Source organism: Blennius ocellaris (assembly GCF_963422515.1).
Source record: "Blennius ocellaris genome assembly, chromosome: 14".
Lineage (NCBI taxonomy): Eukaryota > Metazoa > Chordata > Actinopteri > Blenniiformes > Blenniidae > Blennius > Blennius ocellaris.
In genome coordinates this window covers 24,269,430-24,293,759 of record NC_137663.1, presented here as the reverse complement: position 1 = coordinate 24,293,759, position 24,330 = coordinate 24,269,430, and the positions used below count along the sequence as shown (strand labels likewise).

Genomic DNA, 24,330 nt, shown 5'->3' with positions numbered 1-24,330 from the left:
CCAATCCAAGCCGCAATGACAAAAACAATTACAGCGAAGCAACAACAAGATGTGAGCAGCGACGTGTATCCACGGTGAGCAGCTCGGAGCCTTCTCGACTGATGCGGTGGCCTGGATCCAACCGGCACACATCGATCAGATTGACAATTTAGGGGCCGCGTTGTGGCCGATAAGGCCGGGTTTTTTTTTTTTTTTGTGTGTTGCTCTACAGCAGCACATCTATTAAGATGAATAGAACTAAAAGTGCCACAAACTTGTGACAGGGAAGATGGAGGCACGTTCTGGATAAGTGGCGAGGCTCGGAGGTCGCCGTGGAACGATTCTTTTCACCTTGGTGGCCACCGGTGTGACGTGTGGAGGGACCAGGAGCACGAGACGACGTTAATGCCCCCGTCGGCCTGCGTTATGGACGTCTCCGCCACGTGAACCTCGACATATTTATGTTTATAGTGGCTGATTAACAGCAGCCAAATATATAAAGAAAACCCCACAACTTATCAGTGAAGACATTATTGCTAAAGTCACCACTGAGTTGTCGTTTGTAGATCAATTTTACATTTCTCATGTAATATTCAAACATTATCTTCACTTATCAAACAGCACCACCTGCTGGCCATTACAATAAGAAAACAAAAAAAAAAAACCTTTCCACTGAGGAAGTGTCAGGTAAATTCTGTCCTTCAGTGTCTTTGAACGCTCTGCAGTTCTGCCTTTATGATGCATACAATATATGTGCGAGGCTTGAGGTAATATTTGATGCTGCTGCACACAGTAACACTCCCTTTTATGTCTGTATGCAACGCTATAAATTGTTCCCGTCCCTTTAGGGAGTGAGGAGATAAAACATTTTTTTTAAAGTGATATAGACTGAATTCTGCTGGCGTTTTGAAAGGCAGGATTGTACCAACATCAAATATAAATTCAATCTGTCTATTTTACCCCCCCCCCCCCCCCTTTTTTTTAATGCATGATATATTAAAGTAGATTCTCCAGTAAGCATTAAAGGTTATGTAGTTACATTAGCAACAAACAAATAAGTAACGTACAGGAAAGATAAAGTATCTGAAAAAGAAATAGGACTGCAGCAGAAATGCTAAATTGTACTGTTAAAAAAAATGAATTGCTAAAATACCCATGACGCCTAAAGGAAACTTGAAATATACTCGGCTATTCTGATTTTGGGATCCATATTGGCTTTTAGGAAGCAGTTTGTTTTTATCAAGAAATTAGTCCAATATGTAAATAGTTTATCTAAGATTTTGGAAAATTGTGGGTCGTAAAGAAAGAGTGAATTGTTGTCCAGTTTTGTATAGTGGACTGACTTTTGCAGTTTTCATTTTTGCCTCAACAGTCTTTTTGACTATAATATTTTTCAAGGTCTCCAATGGAGTGCTTTTACTGCGCATGCGCACACCTCTCCCCCTCCCCTCCACTTGTAAACAAACATGGCGGCCCCCGTATTGGTATGACTCGCAGTCTGTATTCTAGTTTTATCGTCCACATCAGTAGTTTTATAGTTGAGACTCGCCCCTGATAGCCGCCGATGCGTCGTTCTCTCCATTGTTCTCACGTTTATAGCGATTTGTTCTCTGCACACGTCTGTGTGGTTTCATTACAAAATCAAGCAACAGCGCCCTCCTGTGGCCTGGCATACTAACTACATGGTTGTCAGTGTGTCCACTGCTGCAGTGTAAACACACTCCCTTTTTTTAATGGATTCGGTGTCGTCACCTGAAACATTGTCGTGTAATAAGTTACCACTTTTAGCTACAGAAGCCAAAATGAAGGACTAAACAGATCCATTCATTAATTTATCCTCATTTGGACTTAATTCAAATGGGCTTATGGTGGTAAAATAAAACTGGAGAAACTTTGCCCTTGTCCCAAGAATCTTCCATTTTTAGAAAGCACAGTGCTTTTTCTCTTGCCCCTGATTTACATCAGTCGTGTTTTTCCCGCTCTTAAATCTTATCAGTAACACGATTAGCTGAAACAACACAATGATTCCAACAATAAATCTAAACAGAAGAAAAACCCTTCTGCTCACATTAAAGGCAGTTTCATACCAGAGCTGCAATGCCAGCAAGAACATTTGCTTTCTTAACCTGGGCAAAAACAAACCAACCCCAGGTCCTCTGGAGATATACAGACAAAAATAAAAGGCAGAGCAATAGAAAACCGAGCCTCCCACACATTCACAGGAACCCTTTCCCATCAACATAACTCAGACAGGCCCGGGGAGGAGAGATATCCATCCAGCGATTCATCTTTTATACTTTCTTTGTCCAGATGCGAGTCAACCGGACGAGGAAGAAAAGGCTGTGTTCATCCTGAACATGTCCCCAGTCTATAACACAGACAAACACATTCACACGAACAGATAATCTTCAGTATCATAACAACTATCATTACACGTCTCCATTGTGAGATTAAATATTAAGTACTCATTTACTTTAAATAGCATTGATTACATCACATATTTCATCTCCTATTCAATCTGTATACTTTAAGCAATCAATCCAGCCGTTGTTGGATTGTTCACATTCTTCATGCTTCCATCGCATCATATTGAAAGGTTGACGGTTCACTTCCAGCCTAATGAATCCCACATCCTTGGCAGGTGTCAGCGTCTCGATAATCAGAGGTTTTTTTGTTGTTTTTTTCCACTCTGCTGTCAGTGGATTTAATGTAGAAGCTGATCGGTGTATTACTGAGCCACTGGTGCATAAAGAAACAAGGACTCAAACAAGCTGCAGCCCCTGCGCTCACATAATGTAACATGCAAGTACACTTATTACAGGATGTCGGCGAGATCCCCGCCGATTGGGTTGGCGTCTGATGGCGTTGAAGAGTGCAGGTAGTTCAGAAACCGTGTCTGATGCCCACGAGTACATCCCTGGCAACTCCACTAAGACATCAGAGGAAGCAGCAGCTGGCACCATGTACAGAGGAAGGGAGCGCGAAAAGAAAAAAAAAAAAAGAAAGAAAGATGACTGGGTATGTACGAAGTCTGTCAGAAGAGATGTCAGGTCGCCGCTCTCCTCATCTGCTCTCTGCTGAGCCCCATTCATCTTGGCAGATCGCAATTTATTCGTCAGGTTAACCTCCCCTCCACAGACTTGGCTCGGATGTCTTGACTGGGGCAGCGCAACTCCGCTGACAATTCTACAGTGCAATAACACAATTACGGAGCCGGCGAAACGGCTCTCGCGGCCGCAGTGCATTAACCTGCTTTTACCACGGCGGAGGAAAGGAGAACCTCAACAGAAATGGGTCAGAAGGAAACAACAGCGAGGTCAGACTCCGGTGTGTTTGGAGAAAAAAGAACAAAAAAATACACAAAGATGTTAGAATTGATGGAGGGGGGGGCAATATATAATAAATACAAGTGTTATCCATGGTGAAAACCTTCCTTCCTTTACAGTCAAGCTGCAAAAAAAAAAAAAGAAGAAAGAAAATTGTCTGTAGGTGTTGGAGATGGGAACCTGATTTTAGTGGTGTGGAAGTCTTGTGACCCAGAGACTCTGGATACTGAGGAAAGGCTGCAGGCACAAGAGGAGCCTCCAGCACAAACTCAGATTGAACAATAAAATAACAGTAACAAGCTCCAGACATGCGGACGAATCCCACTTGAGTTTCACCGAGGACTGATATTAAAATCAGTTTTTTTTTTAATTATTATTATTATTAATTTGGAGTCAATGAGACACTGCCGGTGTCACAGGATGTTTCAACGAGATCATCAGAGCTCCAGATGTCTGCAACAAAACTAGCAGTGCTCACTTCCTGTTTGAAAGGAGTGTGTGTGTGTGTGTGTGTGTGTGTGTGTGTGTGTGTGTGTGTGTGTGTGTGTGTGTGTGTGTGTGTGTGTGTGTGTGTGTGTGTGTGTGTGTGTGTGTGTGTGATGTTACAAGCGAGTTCGCTGCAGATTTATAAAGCCATCTGCATTAGTCAGTGGACTACGGGCGCCTTTAGTTTAGCTTTCAAAAGGACACAGCAGCAGTGCACTGGAACCAAAGACTCTGTATATAGTTCCATAATAATAATAATAATAATAATAATATTTCAATCCAAACTTTACCATAAAGAAAATGTCTATTTATGCAAACCAAACAATTGTGGCCAAAAATTCGCAATAAAAAGTCAATTTTAGTCAAACCTTCTGGTGCAAAATACATTGAAATGTCCCAAAAACTCGCGTTTCCCAATAAATCTGTTACCTTTAAAATGTTTTACCCTTTGCTTGGTGGTTTGGCGGCGGATTGGAGCCTCTTGTGAGACGGGTTTGGGCCAGGGGTCTCATGTTTGTCACTCCAGGTTGACGGGATTCCTCAAACGGTGGTTAGTTTACAGCCGCCGTTGTAAAAAAAACCTAAATAAATCAGCTCAATCGCTCGATTTGTTGAAATTCGGCCAATTTGGCCCCAACCCTCTCAGGACGTCCATAAAAAAAAATTACGAAGAATTAAAATCCCATTAGACCCGTGTGAAATGTTTGCTGCTTGTGTGTTTATGAGGTGGAACAAGAAGCTTTCTCTTAGTCTAAATAATGTTTAAAGGAAGAAACTTCACAGAAACAGAGAGGTAAAAGGGGAGTTGGCCTCCGTATCTCAGAAACTACTTGAGGGTGAAAGACGAGAGCGAGAAGCCGAACGGGCTGCCGCTCTGTATTGTTCTCTTTCAACAGGACTAACAGGCTGGAAGTCTGAAGACACGTCGGCAGCACAATGAGGCCATTATGACAAGGACAACCATCTATGAATGACTTGCTTAGAAGTAGCTGGTAGTATATATATATATTAAATAAAAACACACGCACACATCAGAATCCAGGAAGCAACACTGAGTCTCTCTTCAAGTGTCACGAAGAATCCTCTAATTGTGTTTGAGCTTCATTTCATCAATATGTATGTAACTGCAGCACCGTGTGCGACTGAAATACAGGCCAGCCGACTTACAAACAAGGACGTCTCCTGCGGGACACGTGCTGCTCTGCATACGCTGCAGCTGCACATTTAGTCCGAGACACTGTATGTGTGTGTGTGTGTGTGTGTGTGTGTGTACGCCGTTGACAGTGTGTGCATGAGTGTGCCAAGAGGACTTGACAGCGAGTCTTTCCCGTCACTGGCAGGCCTCCATCTTCAGTCCGACGCTTTAAAAACTTTGGTCTGTGGAGGTGCGGCGGCGCTCTCGGTTAATAGAAAGCGGAACGCATCGAGGACAGGCTGCAAATATCTGGTAAAGACTCGGCATAATAACCGACCGTATCTATAGGACAGAAACGTTAAATGTTATTATGATGAAAGGTCTTGTTTAAATCAAATGATTTAAACAAGACCTGTACATAGAGAGGTCATTAAAGCATAATGCACATTATTGCAAGAATCAACCCCACACACACAGTCTACTTGCACTTTAAGGGAAGCAAGTGACCCACTCGCTAAAAACAAAACTTGAGGCAAATAAATAAATAAATAAATGAATAAATGAAAAACTAAATTAAATAGAATAAAATAAAACAAAATAATGATCACAATAAATAGATAAATAACAGAAAAGTAGAAAAATAATACAAGGAGCGACAGAACAGAACAGAAGTTAGCAGGACGCTTGTCCGCTGTTGCCTCAGTGACTAAAATATCATCTCGATTTGGCCATTTACCCCCAAAAAATAGAAAAATTGTTCAGAGATTTCCCAAACCAGAAGCTTCATATTTTCCTCACGCTCCTCGGAGGGAGACGCTTCTCTGCTCCGGCGGTGGATTTATAGACATTTAATCAATTAAGCATGTGGTTTGGATTGCGGGAGCAAAGAGAACGTACCTGCAGGTCACGGGGGGGGGCGCCATGAATTCTGCAGTGCAGGAAAACACGACCGGGCCTGAGGAAAGTGCCGACGTTGAGAAACGTTTGGCGACGATCCAGAAATGTGTAAAAACACCCTGAGAGCCAGAGACTCTGCCTGATCGGGCCAAATGACGTTTACAAGACATGGTTACGTGGCAACATGTGCTCATGTAAATCCAGCGTCTGCCAGATGCATCGGAAGGGGGGTGGGGGGGGGACGATGTAAAAACAAACAGCCACTGATGAGCCCACCTCAATGAAAATGAAGAAACTCATACCAATACTTGGCTTTCAGGTAGAGATTTATACGGCCCTCGTCACGCCGACTGTAAATCGACGCCATATTCTTACAGGAGAGGAAAGGAATTCCTCTCACATATCGTCCTCCACCGTAGGATTGCGTGTCAGAGAGAATTAACCAGTCGCTGCTCGTTGTGAGCGGTGAGCTGGAGGCGGGAGGAACGGGCAGGTGGAACCGCCTCGGGCCATTTCAACAGGGACGGCCATACCAGACAACGCTATAGGAGAGTTCTTTTCTACTTTACTTCGTATGTTAATATTAACTTGGCTTTATATATACATTGTAGTCCTTTTCTGTAATCCTTTTGTTATAATATAGACATTTTCCTGACGTATAGTCTGAGTCACGACAAAGAAAAACACTTTAAAGTTGAAATTTAAAGGTGATTATGGCTCTATTTTACCGGTCCGGCGCCAATCGAGATGAAACTGTGAGTTAGTAGAAAGTAGTTTGACAGCCGTGCTCAACGTCTTGGTTTGATGCATTTGACAAGTCTCATTTAACTTTCAATACTTGGCGCATTTAAAATCTTCTATAATTAGAAAGACACACGCAGATTGTGAGACCTTCAACAGTCGACCCCCCTCTCTTCCAGCTTTGATTTCCCTAATTTCTAAAGCGGTAGTGGATCCTATCGGGAGCCTGCAGGAGAGCGACGAGGCGGGCAGCTGTGAAAAGAAGCCAACGTCTGGCTGGAGGCCCGGACGCACCAGGCAGCGGGCGAAAACCAACAACACGCACGTCGGAGGCCTGAGTGGAGAACGAGACTAATTGCAGAATCACTGAATGTTCCTCCACCGTGCCGGTGTGATTAACAATGTTAATGCATCATTTGAAAACCAGCCTCTATTGTTTTTATTCTAAAATTATGGACATCTCAGCCTCTGCTGCTTTCGTTATTGTTCTCAGGAACTTTCCCACCGGATTACAGCAATTCACTCCAAGAAAGCAAATGTTAGCACTTGTAACACTAAAATTAGAAAAAAAAACCTGTTATTAGCCAACCGAGCCAGTTTTCTGCAGCAGGAACTTTGAGGTATTTTAACAGACTCCAACAGGTTTAACTGTTTTAACCACTGAACCATTTTTTATTTTTTTTACGAGTCACATTTATCACTGAAAGAACAAGATAAGGCCCCGTTTAGAAGTGAAAATTGAACATCTGGTTGCGTTTTGGGGGTCCGTTTCCATGACAACGGTACTCAGAGGCCCTGGAAATGCAACTTTTTAAAAACGGCTTCCAACGGGGAACTTTTCGAAAATGTTCCGCAACCGCCTCCATGAAGGCGGCAACATCACACACACACACACACACACACACACACACACACACACACACACACACACACACACACACACACACACACACACACACACACACACACACACACACACACACACACACACACACACACACACACACACACACACACTCACTCTGATGTTCAGAAAGTGGCTTCAAACATGTTTGAATACCTTCATACTGACACGAAACTGCAAATACGACAACTCTGCTTTATAATATATAGTCAAACATGGAGATTGTTTCACAAACAAACCTGCTTTAACGGTCAATGTCATTACTGCAATACAGCTTTTAAAATAATAATATGAATTCTCACGCGATGACAAGTCACCTCACACACTCGGCAGGTTATTTCTTTCCCTTTCACTGCAGTTAAAGAGCCGTCGGAGGGAACCTCGGCTGCGTGGGGCAACACATTCACGCCGCCAGGCCAAACAGACGAAGCCCCAGCAGGACAGCAGTCTGACTAACCAGCGTGGGTTTGATGCCAACTGGGAGCTGAAGAGAGGAGACCCTTCAATACCTATATATATATATATATATATATATATATATATAGTGAGTGATATTCACACAGTGAGAGTGTTTCAACACACTGATCAGTTCTCAGGTTCACAAATAGAGACTTACGTAGTAAACAACAGCTTGGCCATGTGTCTTATGCCGCATTTATGATGTTTCAATTGCAATTTGGGATTTGAAACATTTCCTTACATTTTCAGTTGTTTTCTTACCTGATTTTAGAGGTTTCAACCTCATTTTCCAGCATTTTAACGATTTTTCCTCCCAGAGGCATTATTTGCAGTTTTTGTGCATCAGTTTCAGTGCATAAATCAAATGGAAACAAGACCAACTGTTTGATTTCGGTATAATCCAGTGAGCCACAGGTTGAACACACCTCGTCATCATGACGTCTGTCAGGACAGATTCTATGGTTCTCCTCCAGGACCGGACCAGCTTGTGCAAGTGTTCCTAATAAAGTGGTTGATGAATTTACAGGACTTCAGTTCGGTAGTACAGTGACTTTACAAATTCAAGGGGCTATTAAAAATCCATTTAATATATGAAATGAATCCTAGGAGCCTATTTTGACAATCAGAAGGAGCAGCAATGCCTCCAATCTGTCCACAAAATGTGCTCAAATTACTGTTTGATCATTCATATCAGTCACATATAACTTTATTAAAACAGGATTTTATGAAATTGTTTATTTGTTGACATTTTCACAGCATTTTGTCATAATTTAAATCTGTGAATGTATATCTGTTTTATGATAGTTAATTCTCCAGAGGAAGCCTATTTGAACAGCCTTCATTCTAAATATTGGACATTTTTCAAGTGTGTTTCGCGGCAGGATTACTTTTTTAATCAAGATATTGCCAGCCTGAAAGATTTTGAAGGTAGTATGTTTTTTAATCAATGTAAACATAAGCTCAATAGTTCTAGTAACAGTCTAGCTTAACCAAGAAGTTCATAATTTTTTCCATCTCATTGCATTTTAAACAGAAATTACCTGCAGACCAAAGCAGCTTGTGTCCTGCTGACATCTCAAGTTTTCCTTGGGGGGTAAACCGTTGCTGTTTTGTGGATTGAAGGTCCACAAAGTGAAGGTCATCCTTAATTACCTCGACAGGTGTGTTCGATAAACAAAATTGTCTAAGCCCCGCCCTCTTTAGTTGATCAACCAATCAGAACGACTCATCACCAAGAGATCGGGTAAAATATAATTGGTTACAGATTAAACCAAGTGAAATTATACTCGTACTGTTTTTAATTCTATTAATTTATATATTTGTTTTAATTTCTGGAAAGTTGTGTGTGGAATTTTCATAATTATTTTATACTAAGAAAGGCTAAATGTATTTTTATTGCACCATTCAGGGAATTCCCAGTGCTTTATTAAAATGTGGGAAAACGTTGAAGCAAAGTGATTAAGAACCTTCATTTTAAATGATTAAATACATTTAAACGAAGGGATGAAGAAAGTCGTACATACAAAATTATGTTGTATCTATCTATCTATCTATCTATCTATCCATCTATCTATCTATCCATCCATCTATCTATAGTCCCATAACTCTCCGCTAGATGGTGGTGTTGCATGGTTTTACATGAACACAACGGAAAACTGCAGGCAGAAGAAGTCGCCGCCGTCAAACTACGTCAAGATGTCTGATAGGGCAGCTAACGTGTTAGCCTGAAAGCTAACAGCTTCTTTCTGCTTTTTCGTTTGTTTTTGTTTCCTTTGGCGCCTCGGCTTGGGGACTAGATGGAGACCGGCGGCTGACCATGAAACTCCGTGTACAGAATGACAGGTGAGCGGAAGCTTTGACGGAAAATAATGAATGATAATGTTCGCCGCTAATGCTAACCGCTGCTCCTCTGATCAGCTGTTTTTTAGTTTTTGACAGCTCGTGGCGATTGTAGGGGTGTTAAGAGGGGATCGTGATGAGGAGGAGTACTGTCGATTCAATAGTTTTTTTTTTGTTATAAGTCAACTGAAACGCTCATCAAATTGCCTGACACTAAGGTCTAAGATGTCAAAATAATGCCTCAGTAGGTAAACATCTGTTACAGCTGTTATAAGACCAGTGATCGACATCAGAATGAAGTCGTCACTGCCTGTCTAACAATTCCTCTGTCAGTCATCTTCCCTGAATTCCCCCAGAGCTGTCATTATCTAAAGAAATTCCTATTTGATCAAACCCAAGGACAGCAGCAGTAGATCTGAAATTGAAAGCCCATGAAAAGAGTTCAGTAAGTAAAATCTGACCTCAGAAATACTTAAACAGACACCATACGTTTGTTTCATATAATGAAAACAAAGGGTAAAAGCATGATTAAGATCGGAAACAAGATTTATACATAAAGACTAATAGAAATCATGAAGATGGTCAAGCAAGCAAGATTGAAATACACCACCATGATCAGGATGTGCTTTAGATTTAGACTTTCTGCTTCAATATGATTGATGACGATTTACTTTTGGTCCCTTTAAAAAATTCGGAAGTCACCGTTCACCTAGTTTAACTGTTTATACACCGTGTGTGATGTTTGTACTTTGTTTCATTCTAAATCGATTGGGCTGTTTTACAGCGCTGAAAAGCTAGAAATTGTTTCTCCGTCCAAATATTTATGGACCTTACTGTGTTTTATTAGCTGCAGTGTCGCGATCCAGTGTGGCTTGGGCTCGGGGGGGATATTCTGTTTAGAGTTTGCATGTTCCAGTTTCCTCCCGTAGAGCAAAACATGCATTTGATGACTCTCAACTGTCCAGAAGTAACAGAAGAGTAAATCCCACCCGACACTGAATGATCGCAGTTGGCTTTACTCACACGCGGAGACATGAATGTTTTATCGTCCCGTGTCCCAGGAGTGATTCCAGAAGAGCAGTAAAACTGAGGGACTCTCCTGCTGTGATGCAGCCACATTCGAATGAGCGGGACGACCACGCAGGAAACGGTTTGTCGCTGACTCTGCAGCCGGAGCTCCTCGGCAGAGCGCCGGTCCACAGTGCCGCCGCCGCCGGCGGGCCCGAGGGCGGCGAGGTGCGGGTCACCATGCCCGGCGGGCTGGGCGAGTCGACGGGAGGCGCGTCGTCCAGGAGGTCCAGGGTGGGCTCCCACGGCCACTCCCACTCGCACGGACACCACCGGGCGCACCACCACGCCGGCTCCGAGTCCGAGGCGGACCCGGGCGACTCCGACCCGGACTCGGGCGAGGCCAGCACGTCCCTGTCGGAGCTCCGGTGTCTGTTCCGCTGGCTCCAGAAGAGCCTGCCCTTCCTCGTCATACTGTGCTCCAAACTGGTCATCCAGCACGCTCTGGGTGAGGACTGGCGACACACACACACACACACACACACACACACACACACACGAAGCAAAGTCACCACACAACACCTCTTGTCATGTTTCTCCTCCGACAGGCCTCGCAGTGGGAGTGGGCCTCTTCACAACCTTTTTATATGTGAATAAAAACATTCAGGCTCAAGTCTTTCTTCAGGTGAGTCGGGATCAAGAGTTGGGATTCTTTCACGACTGCTTTCCGTTTGATCCGCTAACCGTCCCCCGTGCGCCTCCCAACAGGATCGCCACTCCAAGCTCCAGTGCGTGTGGCAGCTCGTTTTTCTGATCTCTTCCAGCCTCCTGCTTTACTACACTTTTCTCACTGAGACACTTTACAATTGGTAAGACTCAACGAGCGGTGGGAAAAGGCTCCGTCTGCGCGGTCCGGGTCGCTCACGGTTTGTTCTCTCCCCCCCCCCCCACCCAGCCTCATCTTCCTCAGTCCGGCCATCGAGCCGCTGGGTTTCTGGGAGACGCTGTGGGCAGTCGGCATCACCAACTACGTCATAAAGTTCTTCTTTATGGGAATTAAGTGCCTTATTCTGCTGCTGCCCTCCGCACTGGTGAATTACAGAGCCCAGGTATGACGGGACGATTGGACACAGTGGTTAGATGACGGGGGGTGGGGGGGACAGTTTGGACATGAACCCTTCCAGTGTGATGTTGTTCACTCCCCTGACCCCTCCCCCCACCCTCCAGGGCCGCTGGCTGATGCTGACGGAGGAGCTGGGTCAGGTGCACCAGGCCACAGCTCCTCTCCCACTGTGGTTCCGCTACCTGGTGACCTACCAGGAGAGCGAAGGGGCTCCCGAGCTCACCCTGGGCGTCGTGCTGGCGTTGCTCTACCTCATACTGAAGGTGCCCCCCCCCCCAAACTTCACTGTGTTTTTCTCGTTGTTGCTATTGAATGGCAAAAGAGACCGTTTGTTTTTGTTTTTAGCTTTTGGGATTGTACGGCCAGTGGACGTCTCTACTGAAAACTGTGAGGCTGTTTCTCGTGGGCGAGGTCAGTGGTCAGTGGTCAGGGGTTCAAACGCCAACGCTCAGACTCTGAAACAGCCGTATTGAGGGTTGCCTGTGTTTCTCCCGTCAGCACACGGGCTCGGCGGCCTCCAGGAGCCAGTGCAGCGAGGCCGGGGACGTCTGTCCCATCTGTCAGGGAGAGTACCGGGATCCCCGAGCGCTCATCTGTCAGGTAGGAACGCCGCGCCGCGCCACGCCATGCCATGCCGCTCTCCGACATGAAAATGACTCTTTTGATTGACCGTTCAGATGTGACGAATTTGTTCTCCTCGCAGCACATCTTCTGCGACGAATGCATCGCTCTGTGGTTCAACCGAGAGAAGAGCTGCCCGCTCTGCCGCACCGTCATCACGGAGAAGGTGTACAAGTGGCGGGACGGCGCCACGTCGCCTCACCTGCAGATTTACTGAGGGGAGGAGGAGGAAGAGGAGGAGGAGGGGGCTCTGGGCTTTTGGCTTGTATGCAACATGTGATTTCTTTATTTTGCTTCAAACAGCCGTTACGTCGCACACACTGTTTGATTAGTCGGTTTCGGACCGGAGTCGGTGAAAGTTAATTATTTTGACACCTTTTAGTATTTTCCCTCCCGTTTTGTGTTACTTTTATTCAACCTTCCTCCTGTTAATATGGAGTGGAATTTTATGAAATAAGTATTTGACACTTTCCTAATCAAACAAACAAGACACAGGCTTTTTTTTTTTTTTTTTACCCCTTTTTTCTCTTTCCTTTTATTTGTTCAATTTTTCTTGTGTTTCCATATAATTTTAGTTTATTTCTAAATCCTCGGGAATGTCCTTGTTAAATTCTGAATGTCGGTCTTGAATGTTTGCTGGTGAGGTGAGAAGCAGGTGGCTGGTGATCCGCTCTGGATCGATGGTGTGTTCAGCTTTTTTGGGGGGGGGGGAGAGTTTCCTTTTCGCAGCCGGTTAACAGAACACATGCAAGCTCGTGAGATTGATTTACACATAAATTATTTTTCTACAGGGGAGACGGAGCCCCGTTTTTGTAAAAAAAAAAGAGAAAAAAACCAAAGACCGGGAGAAACATCTATTTTATGTATGAAAAATCATTTCACTGTGTTATTTTTATCCATTTAGATCCTTAAAATATCTGAATAAAGTCTACATTTGAATTTGGAGTTGGGATTCCTTTTGTGTGCATCAAATAAACATGACTCAAGTATTTGAACGATGAGAAGAATCTTGATAAAATGACTTGAATACAGGGTAAAAACTAAGTATTTTAATAAAAGAAACACTTGTAGCTTTAAATATAATAAGATTTTTGGACTGGAAGGGAATCAGAATAAGCAGAATCAAACGTTTTGCTATGAGGTGAGTGTAGAAACTTTAAAACAAACTTCAGAGGTAAACCGAAACAACAGACGATGTATAAACGGACAATTGAAACACTTTTATAGCTTGTGGATTCTAACACGTCAAAGTTGTAAATTAAAATGTTCGCACAGTTTATAAATTTTTAATTCTAATGTTTGACATTAAATGCAATTAAATGAGGTTTTTTTTAAGGGTTCTACTGCAGTGGATCAACTCAGAAACCAGATCCATTCATTAGTTTTTTTTTATTTTTAATATTTACATGATACATCTTAGCATTCTTTGAGAGGGGGGGGGGGGGGGTGTAGGAGTGACACACTAGCAGAAATGCCCACTGGGCACCCAGATGTCACCCCCCCCCCCACGAGGGAAGTCTGATATGACGGTTCTCTTGTAAACCTGAACAGTGAACCGATCTTCTCACAGGACTGAAGCGAAGGAACGTCAGTCCTCAGCAGACGTGACATAAGGTTTGGGATTGTTCCCCCGTCACGACACGCGGCAACGTACATTATTTACGCCCATCTCTTGTTTTTGCATCATTCGTTTCCTCGCAACGCGACAAGTCTCACTTCAGACGCTGCAGCAAGAGCAGGAGCAGAAGGAGGAGGAGGAGGAACGCAGGTCCAAGTCAAGAAAGCGGAACGACTTTCACAAATAAATACTGCCGGACCGAATCCTGGTGTAGAAAAGAAAAGCTGCACCGAGGTCGCCGTAAGACGAGTCGAGAGGAAATAAAAAAAAAAAAAAAAATTCTACTGTACAAAAAGTTCAAAGTAACTGTCAAGACATTCTGCGGCCTCGTCGGAATAATAATACAGAATAAATACACAAGTTTGCATAGTGTTGGACGATGCAGTGGAGACACTCGAAATAAATAGAAATACAGGGGAATGATAGAAGACACTGACGGAAGTTGAAAAGAAGCACGAGGAAGGTGTGTTGGGTCTTTCTCGGAAGGTTTTAAGTCTTAAAAAAAAAAAAGAAGTTCAACAGTTCCTCTGGTCTCGGCAGGATGAGTGTTTGGGGAAACAAGAAACCGTTCGTTTGACTCTGGGAATGCGAGTTGGAACCGTGTGGAAACCTTCAGCGACGAGACGGTCAAATGAAAACGCCTCGTTAAAACGGCTGAAACGTAACGTACCGGGCACGTTGGGAAGAAAATCAAGAGGTTGACTCCGGACCGATTAACGTACCAGGAAGTGGAGCTGTGATGAGTCCAAAACATCAGTATCACGGAGTCTGGAGAAGCAACTTCTAACTTCTCGCCTCACAGGACCTGAAAGATCCTTCAAGATAAGTTTGCCGAGAAGAATCAACGCTGTTACAACAAATACAGATTTGTCTTCTCTTCTCATAAGGAGCGACTCCTGCAGATATTCAGTAACATAGTTCATTTGAAGCTGCCTTGAAATTTTTTGCTCTTTTTTTTTTTTTTTTGGTATGAAATACGGAAAGATGCCCATTTGGTTGCTGTGATGAGCTTCGCCTTGAAAAAAATTAACTTAAAATACAGTACGTCAACATTTGACTCTTTGTGTGTTTCATCTCTATGTGTAGGATTCTTAAAAAGACGATTACATAACTCCACTGCGGCTGAGATGACGTTAGAGAAAGTAGTTTGAAAGGAGGACGCGGTGTCCGTCCAGGATTTGCAATTATGAGGAAGGACGCAGGTGCGGATTTTTGAAAAACGAACCCGACGCAACCGAGACGTGACTGCGGCCTGAATCCAAGAGGCTGCGGTGACCAGCCGCGGCTCGGAGGGTTCGGGGTGAACGCGAATACAAGGAATGGAGGAACACAAAAACTAAAACGAAAAAAGCTTTTACAGTCGATTTACATTCAACACAAAGAATGTGAGCAGTGCGTCTGCGCGGGGCCTCCGACAGGAAACGATTGGCGTCGGTTTTGGTGTGAGCGACGCTCCTGGATGAAGTTTCGCTTGTCTGTTTATAGCTGCTGTCGCGCCGCCGGCTCCTGAGCGACCAAGGCCATCAGACTGCTTCCTCTAAAAGGAACGCCGAGGAAATGAGATCCAATAAATCCAAACGCGAAGTCTGGAGCCAGAATCGCTGCGTCTCACCACAACGATTCCGAGACGGGGAGGTTAAAACAAAACAAACAAACCAAAAAAAAAAAGCACCGGTACATCATGTGAGGACGAGCCTCGGCTGCGGGGGGGGGGGGGGGGCGCTGCTGGAAGAGCTGGTGATCTGCGTCGACTGTCAGTATCTAGAAAAGAAAACGTCCTTTGGAAAGGAAACCAGGAAGAGGAATTGAAAGAGAGCTAAAGTCTGCGGGCGAGCCGAGCGTCATAGGTTCATCCGTAGATGCTCGGGCCGCTTGGAGTTCAGGGGGTAGGTCTGCTTCTTGTAGGGCCCGGCCTTGATGCCCGGCGGGTGCCTGATGGGAAGCGGGGCGGAGGCCTCGGAGGTGCAGCAGCCGCCGCCGCCACCGCCGCCGCTCGTGTCCATGTGCTCCACGCCGGAGACGTCCATGGGCTGCTCCGCCGAGCCGCCGGGGGACAGCAGGGGGCCGGTCAGCGAGGGTCCCCGCGGCCAGCCGCCTCCCCTCGCAAACTTCACCGGGCTGCAGAGAACAACGCGTCTGTTTACCATCCTCGAGGTTTAACGACACGCGTCACCACCGGGGGGGAGAAACATTGAAAACATCTGAGCAAAAGGGGGAAATTAAAATTTTCTCGATTCAAATCTTCCCCGTGTTTGATCCGGAGCGTGACTAGGACTTCTAAACGCTGACCGGGCAAGACGACGTTTACACGCTCGGCAAATGAGTCACCGCCGTGGGAAGGATCGCGCGATGTCGCGGAATCAAAACAACGCGCCGTTTACCTCACGGGTGTTCTGGGGCTTCCTGGGAACTTCCGCGGCGAGCGGACCTTTGGCTCGAAGGGGAACTTCTCCTTGACGTTTTCCAGCACCGACGGGGCAACGTACGTGAAGCCCTGTGGAGGGAGGGAGAGAGCGAGAGAGAGAGATCTGAGCCCAACGTCTTCAAGGGAACAAGCCGCCGCTGACGACGAGCAGCGGAACGCTGAGTCAGGCAGATCGTGCAATGCGGCGAATCAGTGAGTGAAGCTTCCAGGAAAAGCGGCGGGACGGAAGCAGCTGGGACCAGTTAACCGGTTCTCGTAAGACAAAACAGAAACAATATGTGTGTGTGTGTGTGTGCGTAATGGCTTACAAAGCAGCTGTGCAGATAAACAACAACACCAAAACCTCAGATTATTACAGCCTCAGCAAGTAATCATGACTTCTATATATTTCTCAAAACATTCAATAAAAATATTTACATTTCCGCGCATCTGTTCCTCTTCATTTACCCATTTATTATTTGTCACGACTGATCTTATGTCGTTATTTTATTTTGAGCTGCTGGACAACTTCAACTTCCCCTCTTAGGGAGAAATAAACTACTTTGTCTCTTATTCCTCTTATATACCACTGACGGTTCTCCACTAGTGGCTCCATGTGAAAACGACCTTGTTTTCACGGTTTCTGCCATTGACATTAAAACAGACACAGTTTTCAAAACGTCACTACTGCAAAAAAAAAAAAAGCTCGGTGGTCTGAGGCTGAGGATGGACGCCGGGTGTCTGTCACACCGTGTTCAGTCTGGATGAGGACCAGGAAATACACCAACCTGCTCTGATGTGCAACAGGTGGCAACAATTTCACTTAAAACTCGTGACCACCACCATGAGCAACCCTCCTCTCATTCCAACGCTCCCCGAGGCGGCAGGACCCACCAGGAAGACTTGATTGGCGCTTTCGCTGAGCGTGGAGTCGTCGGGGCTGTCCACTGGAGTCTGGCTGGTGAACTTGGAGTCGAACTGGCTGACGTCGTCGGCCGATTGCTGGCGAACGAAAGCAGCGAGGGGGGGGTCAGTCAGTGGTGACGGGGGAGGGGGGCATCGGTCCTGCAGGACGCGGCACAACTCACCAGAAACGGTTTGAACGGAGGCTCCACTTTGCGAGCGAGGAGGTCGTCCCAGTTTATATGTCGGAAGAAAGGGTGGGCCTGGAAGAGAGGACGAGGGTTTAGAAACTCTCTGTACCCTGAAACACCACGTGCTCTGAGCAGATATATATATATATATATGTATATCTACCTGGACCTCAGCAGCGTCTCCCGGTCCCGCGCCGAGTCGCAGAGAGGCGTTTCGTTTCAGCAGCTGCAGAACAAAAGACTTGTTATTTTCCGTCTACATGAAGACAAAACCTCCCGAGGCGAGGCTCCGCATGACGCACCTTTTTCAGGAGGTCCCTGGCTTCTTGTGTGAGGTAAGGTGGAAGGCTGAGTTTGCATTTCAAGATTTTGTCGATGGTCTTTTTGCGGTTTTCGCCGGTGAACGGAGGCTGAGAACAGAGAAAAGCGGGTCAGGGACGAGAGCTTGGTTTTGCTCCTTTTGAGTTCTCGGCGGGAGTCTCGAGACGTGAACTTACTGCCCCCGTGAGCATGTCGTACATGAGAGCTCCCAGACTCCACCAGTCCACGGCGCGATTGTGTCCGCTCCTCATGAGGATCTCTGGAGCCCTGAGGAGGAAGAAGGAGGACGTAAATAAGCCGACGCCATCGCCTCGCTTACAGCTTTTCAAGTGACACATGTCGTTTCTGCATTTTAGTTTTAGAAACATTTTTGCGTTTTCAAAGCGATGCCCGTTGACAAGTAAAACGAATGCAGTTTTCACATTGTCCCACTAGTGGGCGCCGTTTGTTTTTTGAAATGAAAACGTGAATTGACTCGGCGTGACTTGAAAACGCTGTCGCGGACGTGCAGGTTTTTGAGGACAGTCGTCACTCATGCATTTAGCATAAGCAGTAACCGTGTGTCGTACATGTACTCGATGGTTCCGCAGAAGGTGTGGGTGACCGTTCCGTCGTGGATGGACTCTTTGCACAGACCGAAGTCGGTCAGCTTCACGTGTCCTGGAGGAAAAAGGAGCGAGACGATGGAAGTTGCGTTAAGGAAAAAAAAAAAAAAAAACAGGTTTGAGGAGAGCGACTGATCCGGCCCTTCAGGTTTTTGTACCGTTGTTATTGAGCATGATGTTTTCAGGCTTCAAGTCTCTGTAGATGATGCCTTTCTGGTGCAGGTGACCCAGCGCCATCGAGATCTCCGCCAGGTAGAAACTGTCAACAAAAAAGCAAAAACAAAAACAAAGGAAGGTCATACTTTCAGAAAACGACACCAATTATTTCCCCTCTGCTACTCATCAGTGTTTCTGCACACGTGGACACTAAAAGCGACCCCGTCGTCAGAGTGTGACACGCTCAGTGTCAGCTGGGTTATTTTGGAGTGTGACACACACACACCCGTATTTGCTCAGCAGTTTGGTTCATGTAATCACTGTTTTCATCTTCTGCCTTTGTTTATAAAACACTGAGTCAACTGCACATGTTTACCTCCTCTTCAAAATGACACAAAAGATTTAAACCGCCGCATGTCGTCTTAATTCAAATGTGCTACATGAGAATTTCCTCAATACGACGTCATTACGGAGCGTGTCTGCTCATCATTTGTTAACTCACAGAGAACAAACTAAAGAAGCACAGTGTGCTTGTCGCAATGCCAAAGAAGTCACATAAAACAAAATCGCAGCTTTGAGAGAAAAGATTTAATAATACCACAGATAATTTATCAAGACTTATTAAATGCTGCTTTTCCATTACGGCTTAAATGAGTTTCAGTCATGACAAGTGAGAACCGACAGACATGCCTCAACCGCACATCAGTCCAACTCAGGGGTGAACAACTAATATTATTCCCAATGATTAAAAAAAAAAGCTGCTTTATTTACACACTTTTCATGAGCTACCGTTGCTCTGCTTTTTCTTTTGCAGTGTTTGTCTGAAAATCGTGACGCACATCAGCGGTGGACTGAAGAGAGAACCTCACTCACCAGGCAGTGTCCTCCATGAAGATGCCCTCTCTCTCCAGCTGCATGAACAGCTCCCCACCTGCAGCCGCCAGACACACACAACGTCCGTCACACCAAAGCCACTCACCTGACTGAAGTCAAAACTATCTACACCGGGCGCCGGTCTCACCGCTCAGGTACTCCAGGATGAGGTACAGCTTTCCCCCGGTCTGGAAGGCATATATGAGGTCCACGATGAAAGGATGCTTCACCTCCTCCAGGATGTTCCTCTCAGCTTTGGTGTGAGCCGTGTCCTTCGCGTTGCGCACAATCATAGCCTGAACGGGAGTGGGGGGAAAAAAACAAAAGAAAGCGATCGTCAACCTGCTGCTCAGAATCAATGGCGGCCGCAACGCAAACCCTGAATTAAAGAGAAGGTCAGCAATTAATGAAGAACATTTTGGATAAAGAACACAATCCCAGGAAGCAATTGAGAAATGATTTGAAAGAAGCACTGCAGCTAATGTCAACAGTTTGAACGAGTCTCATTAAATCAATAAACACAGTCGTATTTAAAAAAACAACTTCAGGGAACATGATGCTCATGGATTAAATCTCTCCGCAGTGCGCCACTACCCGACACGTACACTAGGGGGCAGTGGAGGGGCGCCTCTGGAAAAGGTGATTTGAGGACAAGCGAACCAAGTTGTTCTCTCTTGTCGACTCACCTTCTTCAACACCTTCATAGCAAATATCTTCCCGGAGGTGGCACCTGATACCTTCCTCACCTGGAACACCTGAGAACACAGAATCCAAATAAGGACTTTTTAAAAAGCCCTTATGATCTCAGAAAAGGTCACATTTATCCTGATCCAGTCCGAAGAGACAGCACAGGTCACAATGAGGATACGAGCAAGATAAGAAAGCATTTTTTTCCATCACATATTTTGTCAGATAACTTTGTGTTGCAGACGATAACAGACTGACGAGTGGAACATGTCGTCATATATCATGAGAACAACGTACATTGAGCATCAGATTTTCAAGTGATAACGAGATATAAATCCTGTTTCGCACTTTCGATACCGGAAGTGAGCTGCGGTCAGCCGAATGAAGCAACTCAATGGATAGATGTTGTTAGATTTTGAAGTTTTATTATAGTTAGATTACACAGTGCTACCGTGTTGTTTTATTTTCAATTTCAATTTTAAATAAAAGTGATTCTTTCATGTCAAGCCTGATAGAAAACAACAACCCGCTTATGATGATTAATGCGACCTGCTTCTAAAGTGATTGGAAGACGCTGCAGATGATTTGCAACCTGTGGGTGAAAGGAGTGAAAGTTGCTGCTGTGGGATCTTGTGACGATGACCGAGTCATTCTTACTACATTTTAAACACCGTCTACGCCAGGGGTGTTAAAGCGAAGGCTCATCGGCCAAAACTGGACCGCAACAGGCTCCAATCCAGCCCAACAAAACCACCAATCAAGTTCTAAAAAGAAAACATTCTTTATTTTAAGGTGTTTTTTTTGACATTTCACTGTATTTTGCACCAGAAGGTTTAACAAAAATTTACTTTTTTTGTTGAGATCGTAGTCATTTTCTGGAGTAATTCTCCAGTTTTGCCAAAAATATAAAAATTTTCATGACGTGACTTTAAAACGAAGGTTCCTGACAGGCTGCAGCCGGTCACACTCACAACGCCGCTCACTGTGAAAACGCTCAAGTGACTTTTGTCGATTAAATTTAAGACCTGCTAAAGTCCTTTTTTTTATGGAAAAGAAATTCACTGCTTTTGAAGTTTTGCGAGAAGTGTGGAGTCACTAATCCTCTGCCAGCGCAGCCCAGATGGTTTCTTCTGTCTCCACCGTGAAAATGATGCTTAGTCATGCTTGTGAACAAAAAAAAGAAAACCAAAACGCCCTCTCTCACACGGACGCGGAGGTGAGGAGACGCTGCTGTGTTTGCATTTTCCCTAATAGGCAGTCATCTGGGACTTTAAAAAAAAAAAAAAAAAAAAGATTCTGTGGGCTCAGTTTTTAAAAACAGCGAAACAAATTACAGAGTTAGAAACGGCGGATTACTCGGCGGGCTGGAGAAATTTCCAGAAAACAACTTGTTACAGAAAATGACTCGTTAGTCATCGCAGTCAAAAAACCACTTCAAGACGGAGCGCGTCGTGCCTGTGCATGTCAGGCCAGACATGTTTCCAAAATAACGGAGAGGTGCGCCGCCGTCGGCCGGTGCAGGAAGGCGGAGGAAGTGACCACACGCCGATCACGACGGAATCCAAACGAGACGGATGTTTTTGCATGTATTCATTTTTTTTAAATGCTAATTTGTTTTATGTGTCTACAAAAAACAAAAACAAAAAAAAAAAAAAGGAGTGGAGGATTATAGTTGTGCTTTGTGTTAATGCGGGGAAATGTGGGGCTGGCTCCAGGATGCCAGCTCCTCCAACTAAATATGCAACAGGATATTTTCACCTCAGACAAAAACACTGAAAGGCTTGCTGATAAACAACACTGACAGCGTTAAATACTGCAGAAAATCCCAGTGCGTAAGACTTGAATTTCTGTCTCTTTGATTCGACGGGGGGAAAGAAGAAAAAAACAAAACAAAACAAAATCCCCACGAGATGAAGTTTCAGGACAACAATAAAGTTCCTCCCACACAAGCTGGTAACGTGACAGCAGATCCCAAGCAAAGAAAACTGACAAACACGGTATTTCCCACAGTCACAGATTACTTTCTAACGCAGTTCAAAAGTTGAGTACTTTTTTCGCACAAACAGAGGAGATACGGGCGGCACGGCGGGAACACAAAATGCAGAGTTGGTGTTGAAAACGGAGAGCAGGAATCCCGCGCCTCACCTTGCCATAGCCTCCTTTCCCCAAAACTTTCAGCAGCTCAAAGCATTCGGGCCTGATCTGCTCTGTTCCCTTGTTCACGCTGTTCTCTGAAATTTCAAACCTCTCACAGTCATCCATGTTACTGGCAAAACAAGCAAAAAAAACAAAACAAAACATAAAGATGAGAAAATAACAAAGACATGCATGTTAACATCAGTACAAACACCAAGATCCTCGACTTCTCACAGCACAGTTTTGTCATCAGATAGTGATTTTTTTTTTTTACAAGGCCCCTTTTGACACAACGACGACGTTTTTCGAGTGAAAAGGGAAAATTTTCGTTGCGTTTCAGGTCGAAGGTGTATCGCAATCTATCTCATCAACCCACGGGGGGAGGGGGGGAACTCCCCAGAGTTTACAAATGTCAAGACAGCATACTGATCCGCTGCTGAATGACGAGCGTGTCCTCCGAGCAAGACGACGAACGACAATATCAAAACACTACTCTGCACTCGTCGCTGTGTGTTTACAAACCAGCCCGGCACAGGGCTGTTTTTTAGGCCCTAAACATAGCAGCGGGTAAAGGTTGAACCGAGGGTGACGGGCGGTTCCACAGCTTTGTTTGAGGGGAATAAACAGATGTGTTGAGACGGGTGCCCTGCTGATGTGGTTCCCCAGTGTTTTCATACAACGATCCCTCAAATAGATCCAGATGAGAGCTGCAGCGAGCCCGCACCGAATTACAGTCTGCAATCTCCCGAGATATCACGATTTTACAGGGCGAGTGTCCCTCGCAGGGACTTCAGAGGTCACCGGATTGCTTCGACTAGAGAAGACAAATGATGGGAATCGGAGGTTGTCTCTTGGCCTGTTATCGGATTTCATGCAGGCTGTGTTGAAGAGCACCGGAGCTGTTGTGGTGGCTCGAGATGATTTAAAAATAAAGCCCTGTTTACAGGACAATGGCTCCGTTTGAAGGCTCCATGTAGACAGTTAGTACATGCTCACCAAGGCCGGAGTAAATAGTTCTTCCACACCTGGGCGAGTGTGGACGATAAGAACAATGGCGGCCACCAGAGTGTCATGACTCCCAGTCCATACTCTCCTGGGACTTGGTAATTCTATAGTTGAGTCCCTGTAAAAACAGTCAAACTTCTTCCTCCGTCCATAATAACGTCCGTGTAACTCGCAATTGTTAACGTTTACTGCGTACTGATCTCTGCGGGTATGCGTGTGGTTTCATTGCAACGACGACCAACAGCTCCCACTAGTGACCGTCCATGAAGCCGACATCATTTTCAAGTGTTTCTGCGTAGACCGACGTTGCGTTTTAAAAAGGCTGCAGTGGAAAGGCAAGACTTTTCTGCGACGGAAAAACGACGCATTCTCACTTGACGCGTTGTGTCAAAGGGGCTCGAACTGTTGGCTTTCCCTTTTCTGATGGTCACGGTTTGATTCTCAAGGTTTGACGGGACAGCGGTGTTGTCTTAAAACAGATTACGGCACATGTCGAAACAAAGCACTGCAGTTCTATATTATATAATAGCTGAATGTTGTAGTAGATCCCCAGTGAAAGCCTTCCTTTTGCTCTCTGTGTGTCCTGACGGTGAACTGCTCAGATACTCACAATTCAAAGCTGCTGCACTGGTCCATGTATTCACTGAGCTGAGCCTGGGAACAAGAGGAACAGCAGGACAACACAGCATTAAAGCGGGCTGGAATGTGAGGGAGGGAAAAAGCGGATTTATATGCACATATATCACAGACTTTATCTAACCAACTGCCTCACATGTCCACTAATTCCCACATGTAGCTTAGCCGGGTTAAACTTAACAGGTTGCCTGCTGGCTAATAAACTAACTATAGAGTTAAATAAAAAAATTAAAAAAGGCACACGCTTTTTGCCTTAACTGTCAATATGTGATTTCAT

At 45.1% G+C, this 24,330-nt stretch overlaps 2 protein-coding genes across 3 annotated transcripts; one reads left to right on the top strand and one right to left on the bottom strand.

The window, feature by feature from the left end:
- The first annotated feature begins 9,621 nt into the window (after positions 1-9,621).
- Positions 9,622-13,457, top strand: rnft1 (ring finger protein, transmembrane 1). Its single transcript, XM_080509234.1, has 9 exons — positions 9,622-9,769; positions 10,828-11,282; positions 11,383-11,459; positions 11,543-11,643; positions 11,730-11,883; positions 12,002-12,160; positions 12,243-12,308; positions 12,396-12,497; positions 12,601-13,457. The coding sequence occupies exons 1-9, from the start codon at positions 9,744-9,746 to the stop codon at positions 12,733-12,735; spliced, it is 1,275 nt and encodes a 424-aa protein (XP_080365360.1). The 5' UTR covers positions 9,622-9,743; the 3' UTR covers positions 12,736-13,457.
- A 568-nt stretch (positions 13,458-14,025) lies between these two features.
- On the bottom strand, positions 14,026-24,066 carry rps6kb1a (ribosomal protein S6 kinase b, polypeptide 1a). Of its 2 annotated transcripts, none has more exons than XM_080508214.1 (14): positions 24,028-24,066; positions 22,422-22,542; positions 20,276-20,344; positions 19,738-19,885; positions 19,590-19,647; positions 18,719-18,819; positions 18,525-18,615; positions 18,132-18,222; positions 17,937-18,044; positions 17,798-17,860; positions 17,629-17,706; positions 17,435-17,542; positions 16,518-16,630; positions 14,026-16,254 (listed from the first exon to the last, which is right to left on the bottom strand). In XM_080508214.1, the coding sequence occupies exons 1-14, from the start codon at positions 24,051-24,053 to the stop codon at positions 15,978-15,980; spliced, it is 1,452 nt and encodes a 483-aa protein (XP_080364340.1). In that variant the 5' UTR covers positions 24,054-24,066; the 3' UTR covers positions 14,026-15,977. The 2 variants fall into 2 exon arrangements, with proteins under 2 accessions (XP_080364340.1, XP_080364341.1); XM_080508215.1 differs by having other exon boundaries at positions 22,422-22,507; positions 24,028-24,044.
- Between the last annotated feature and the right edge of the window lie 264 nt (positions 24,067-24,330).

What these genes read in the sequence shown, in the direction of transcription:
- rnft1 (XM_080509234.1), top strand. Translation starts at nt 9,744, where the DNA reads ATGAAACTCCGTGTACAGAATGACAG. An exon ending in GGTCATCCAGCACGCTCTGG is followed by an intron (nt 11,283 to 11,382) that starts GTGAGGACTGGC and finishes CTCCTCCGACAG; the next exon opens with GCCTCGCAGTGGGAGTGGGC. An exon ending in CCCGAGCGCTCATCTGTCAG is followed by an intron (nt 12,498 to 12,600) that starts GTAGGAACGCCG and finishes TTCTCCTCGCAG; the next exon opens with CACATCTTCTGCGACGAATG.
- rps6kb1a (XM_080508214.1), bottom strand. Translation starts at nt 24,053, where the DNA reads ATGGACCAGTGCAGCAGCTTTGAATT. An exon ending in GGAAAGGAGGCTATGGCAAG is followed by an intron (nt 20,345 to 22,421) that starts GTGAGGCGCGGG and finishes CTGTGTTCTCAG; the next exon opens with GTGTTCCAGGTGAGGAAGGT. An exon ending in CATCATGCTCAATAACAACG is followed by an intron (nt 18,616 to 18,718) that starts GTACAAAAACCT and finishes TTTTTCCTCCAG; the next exon opens with GACACGTGAAGCTGACCGAC.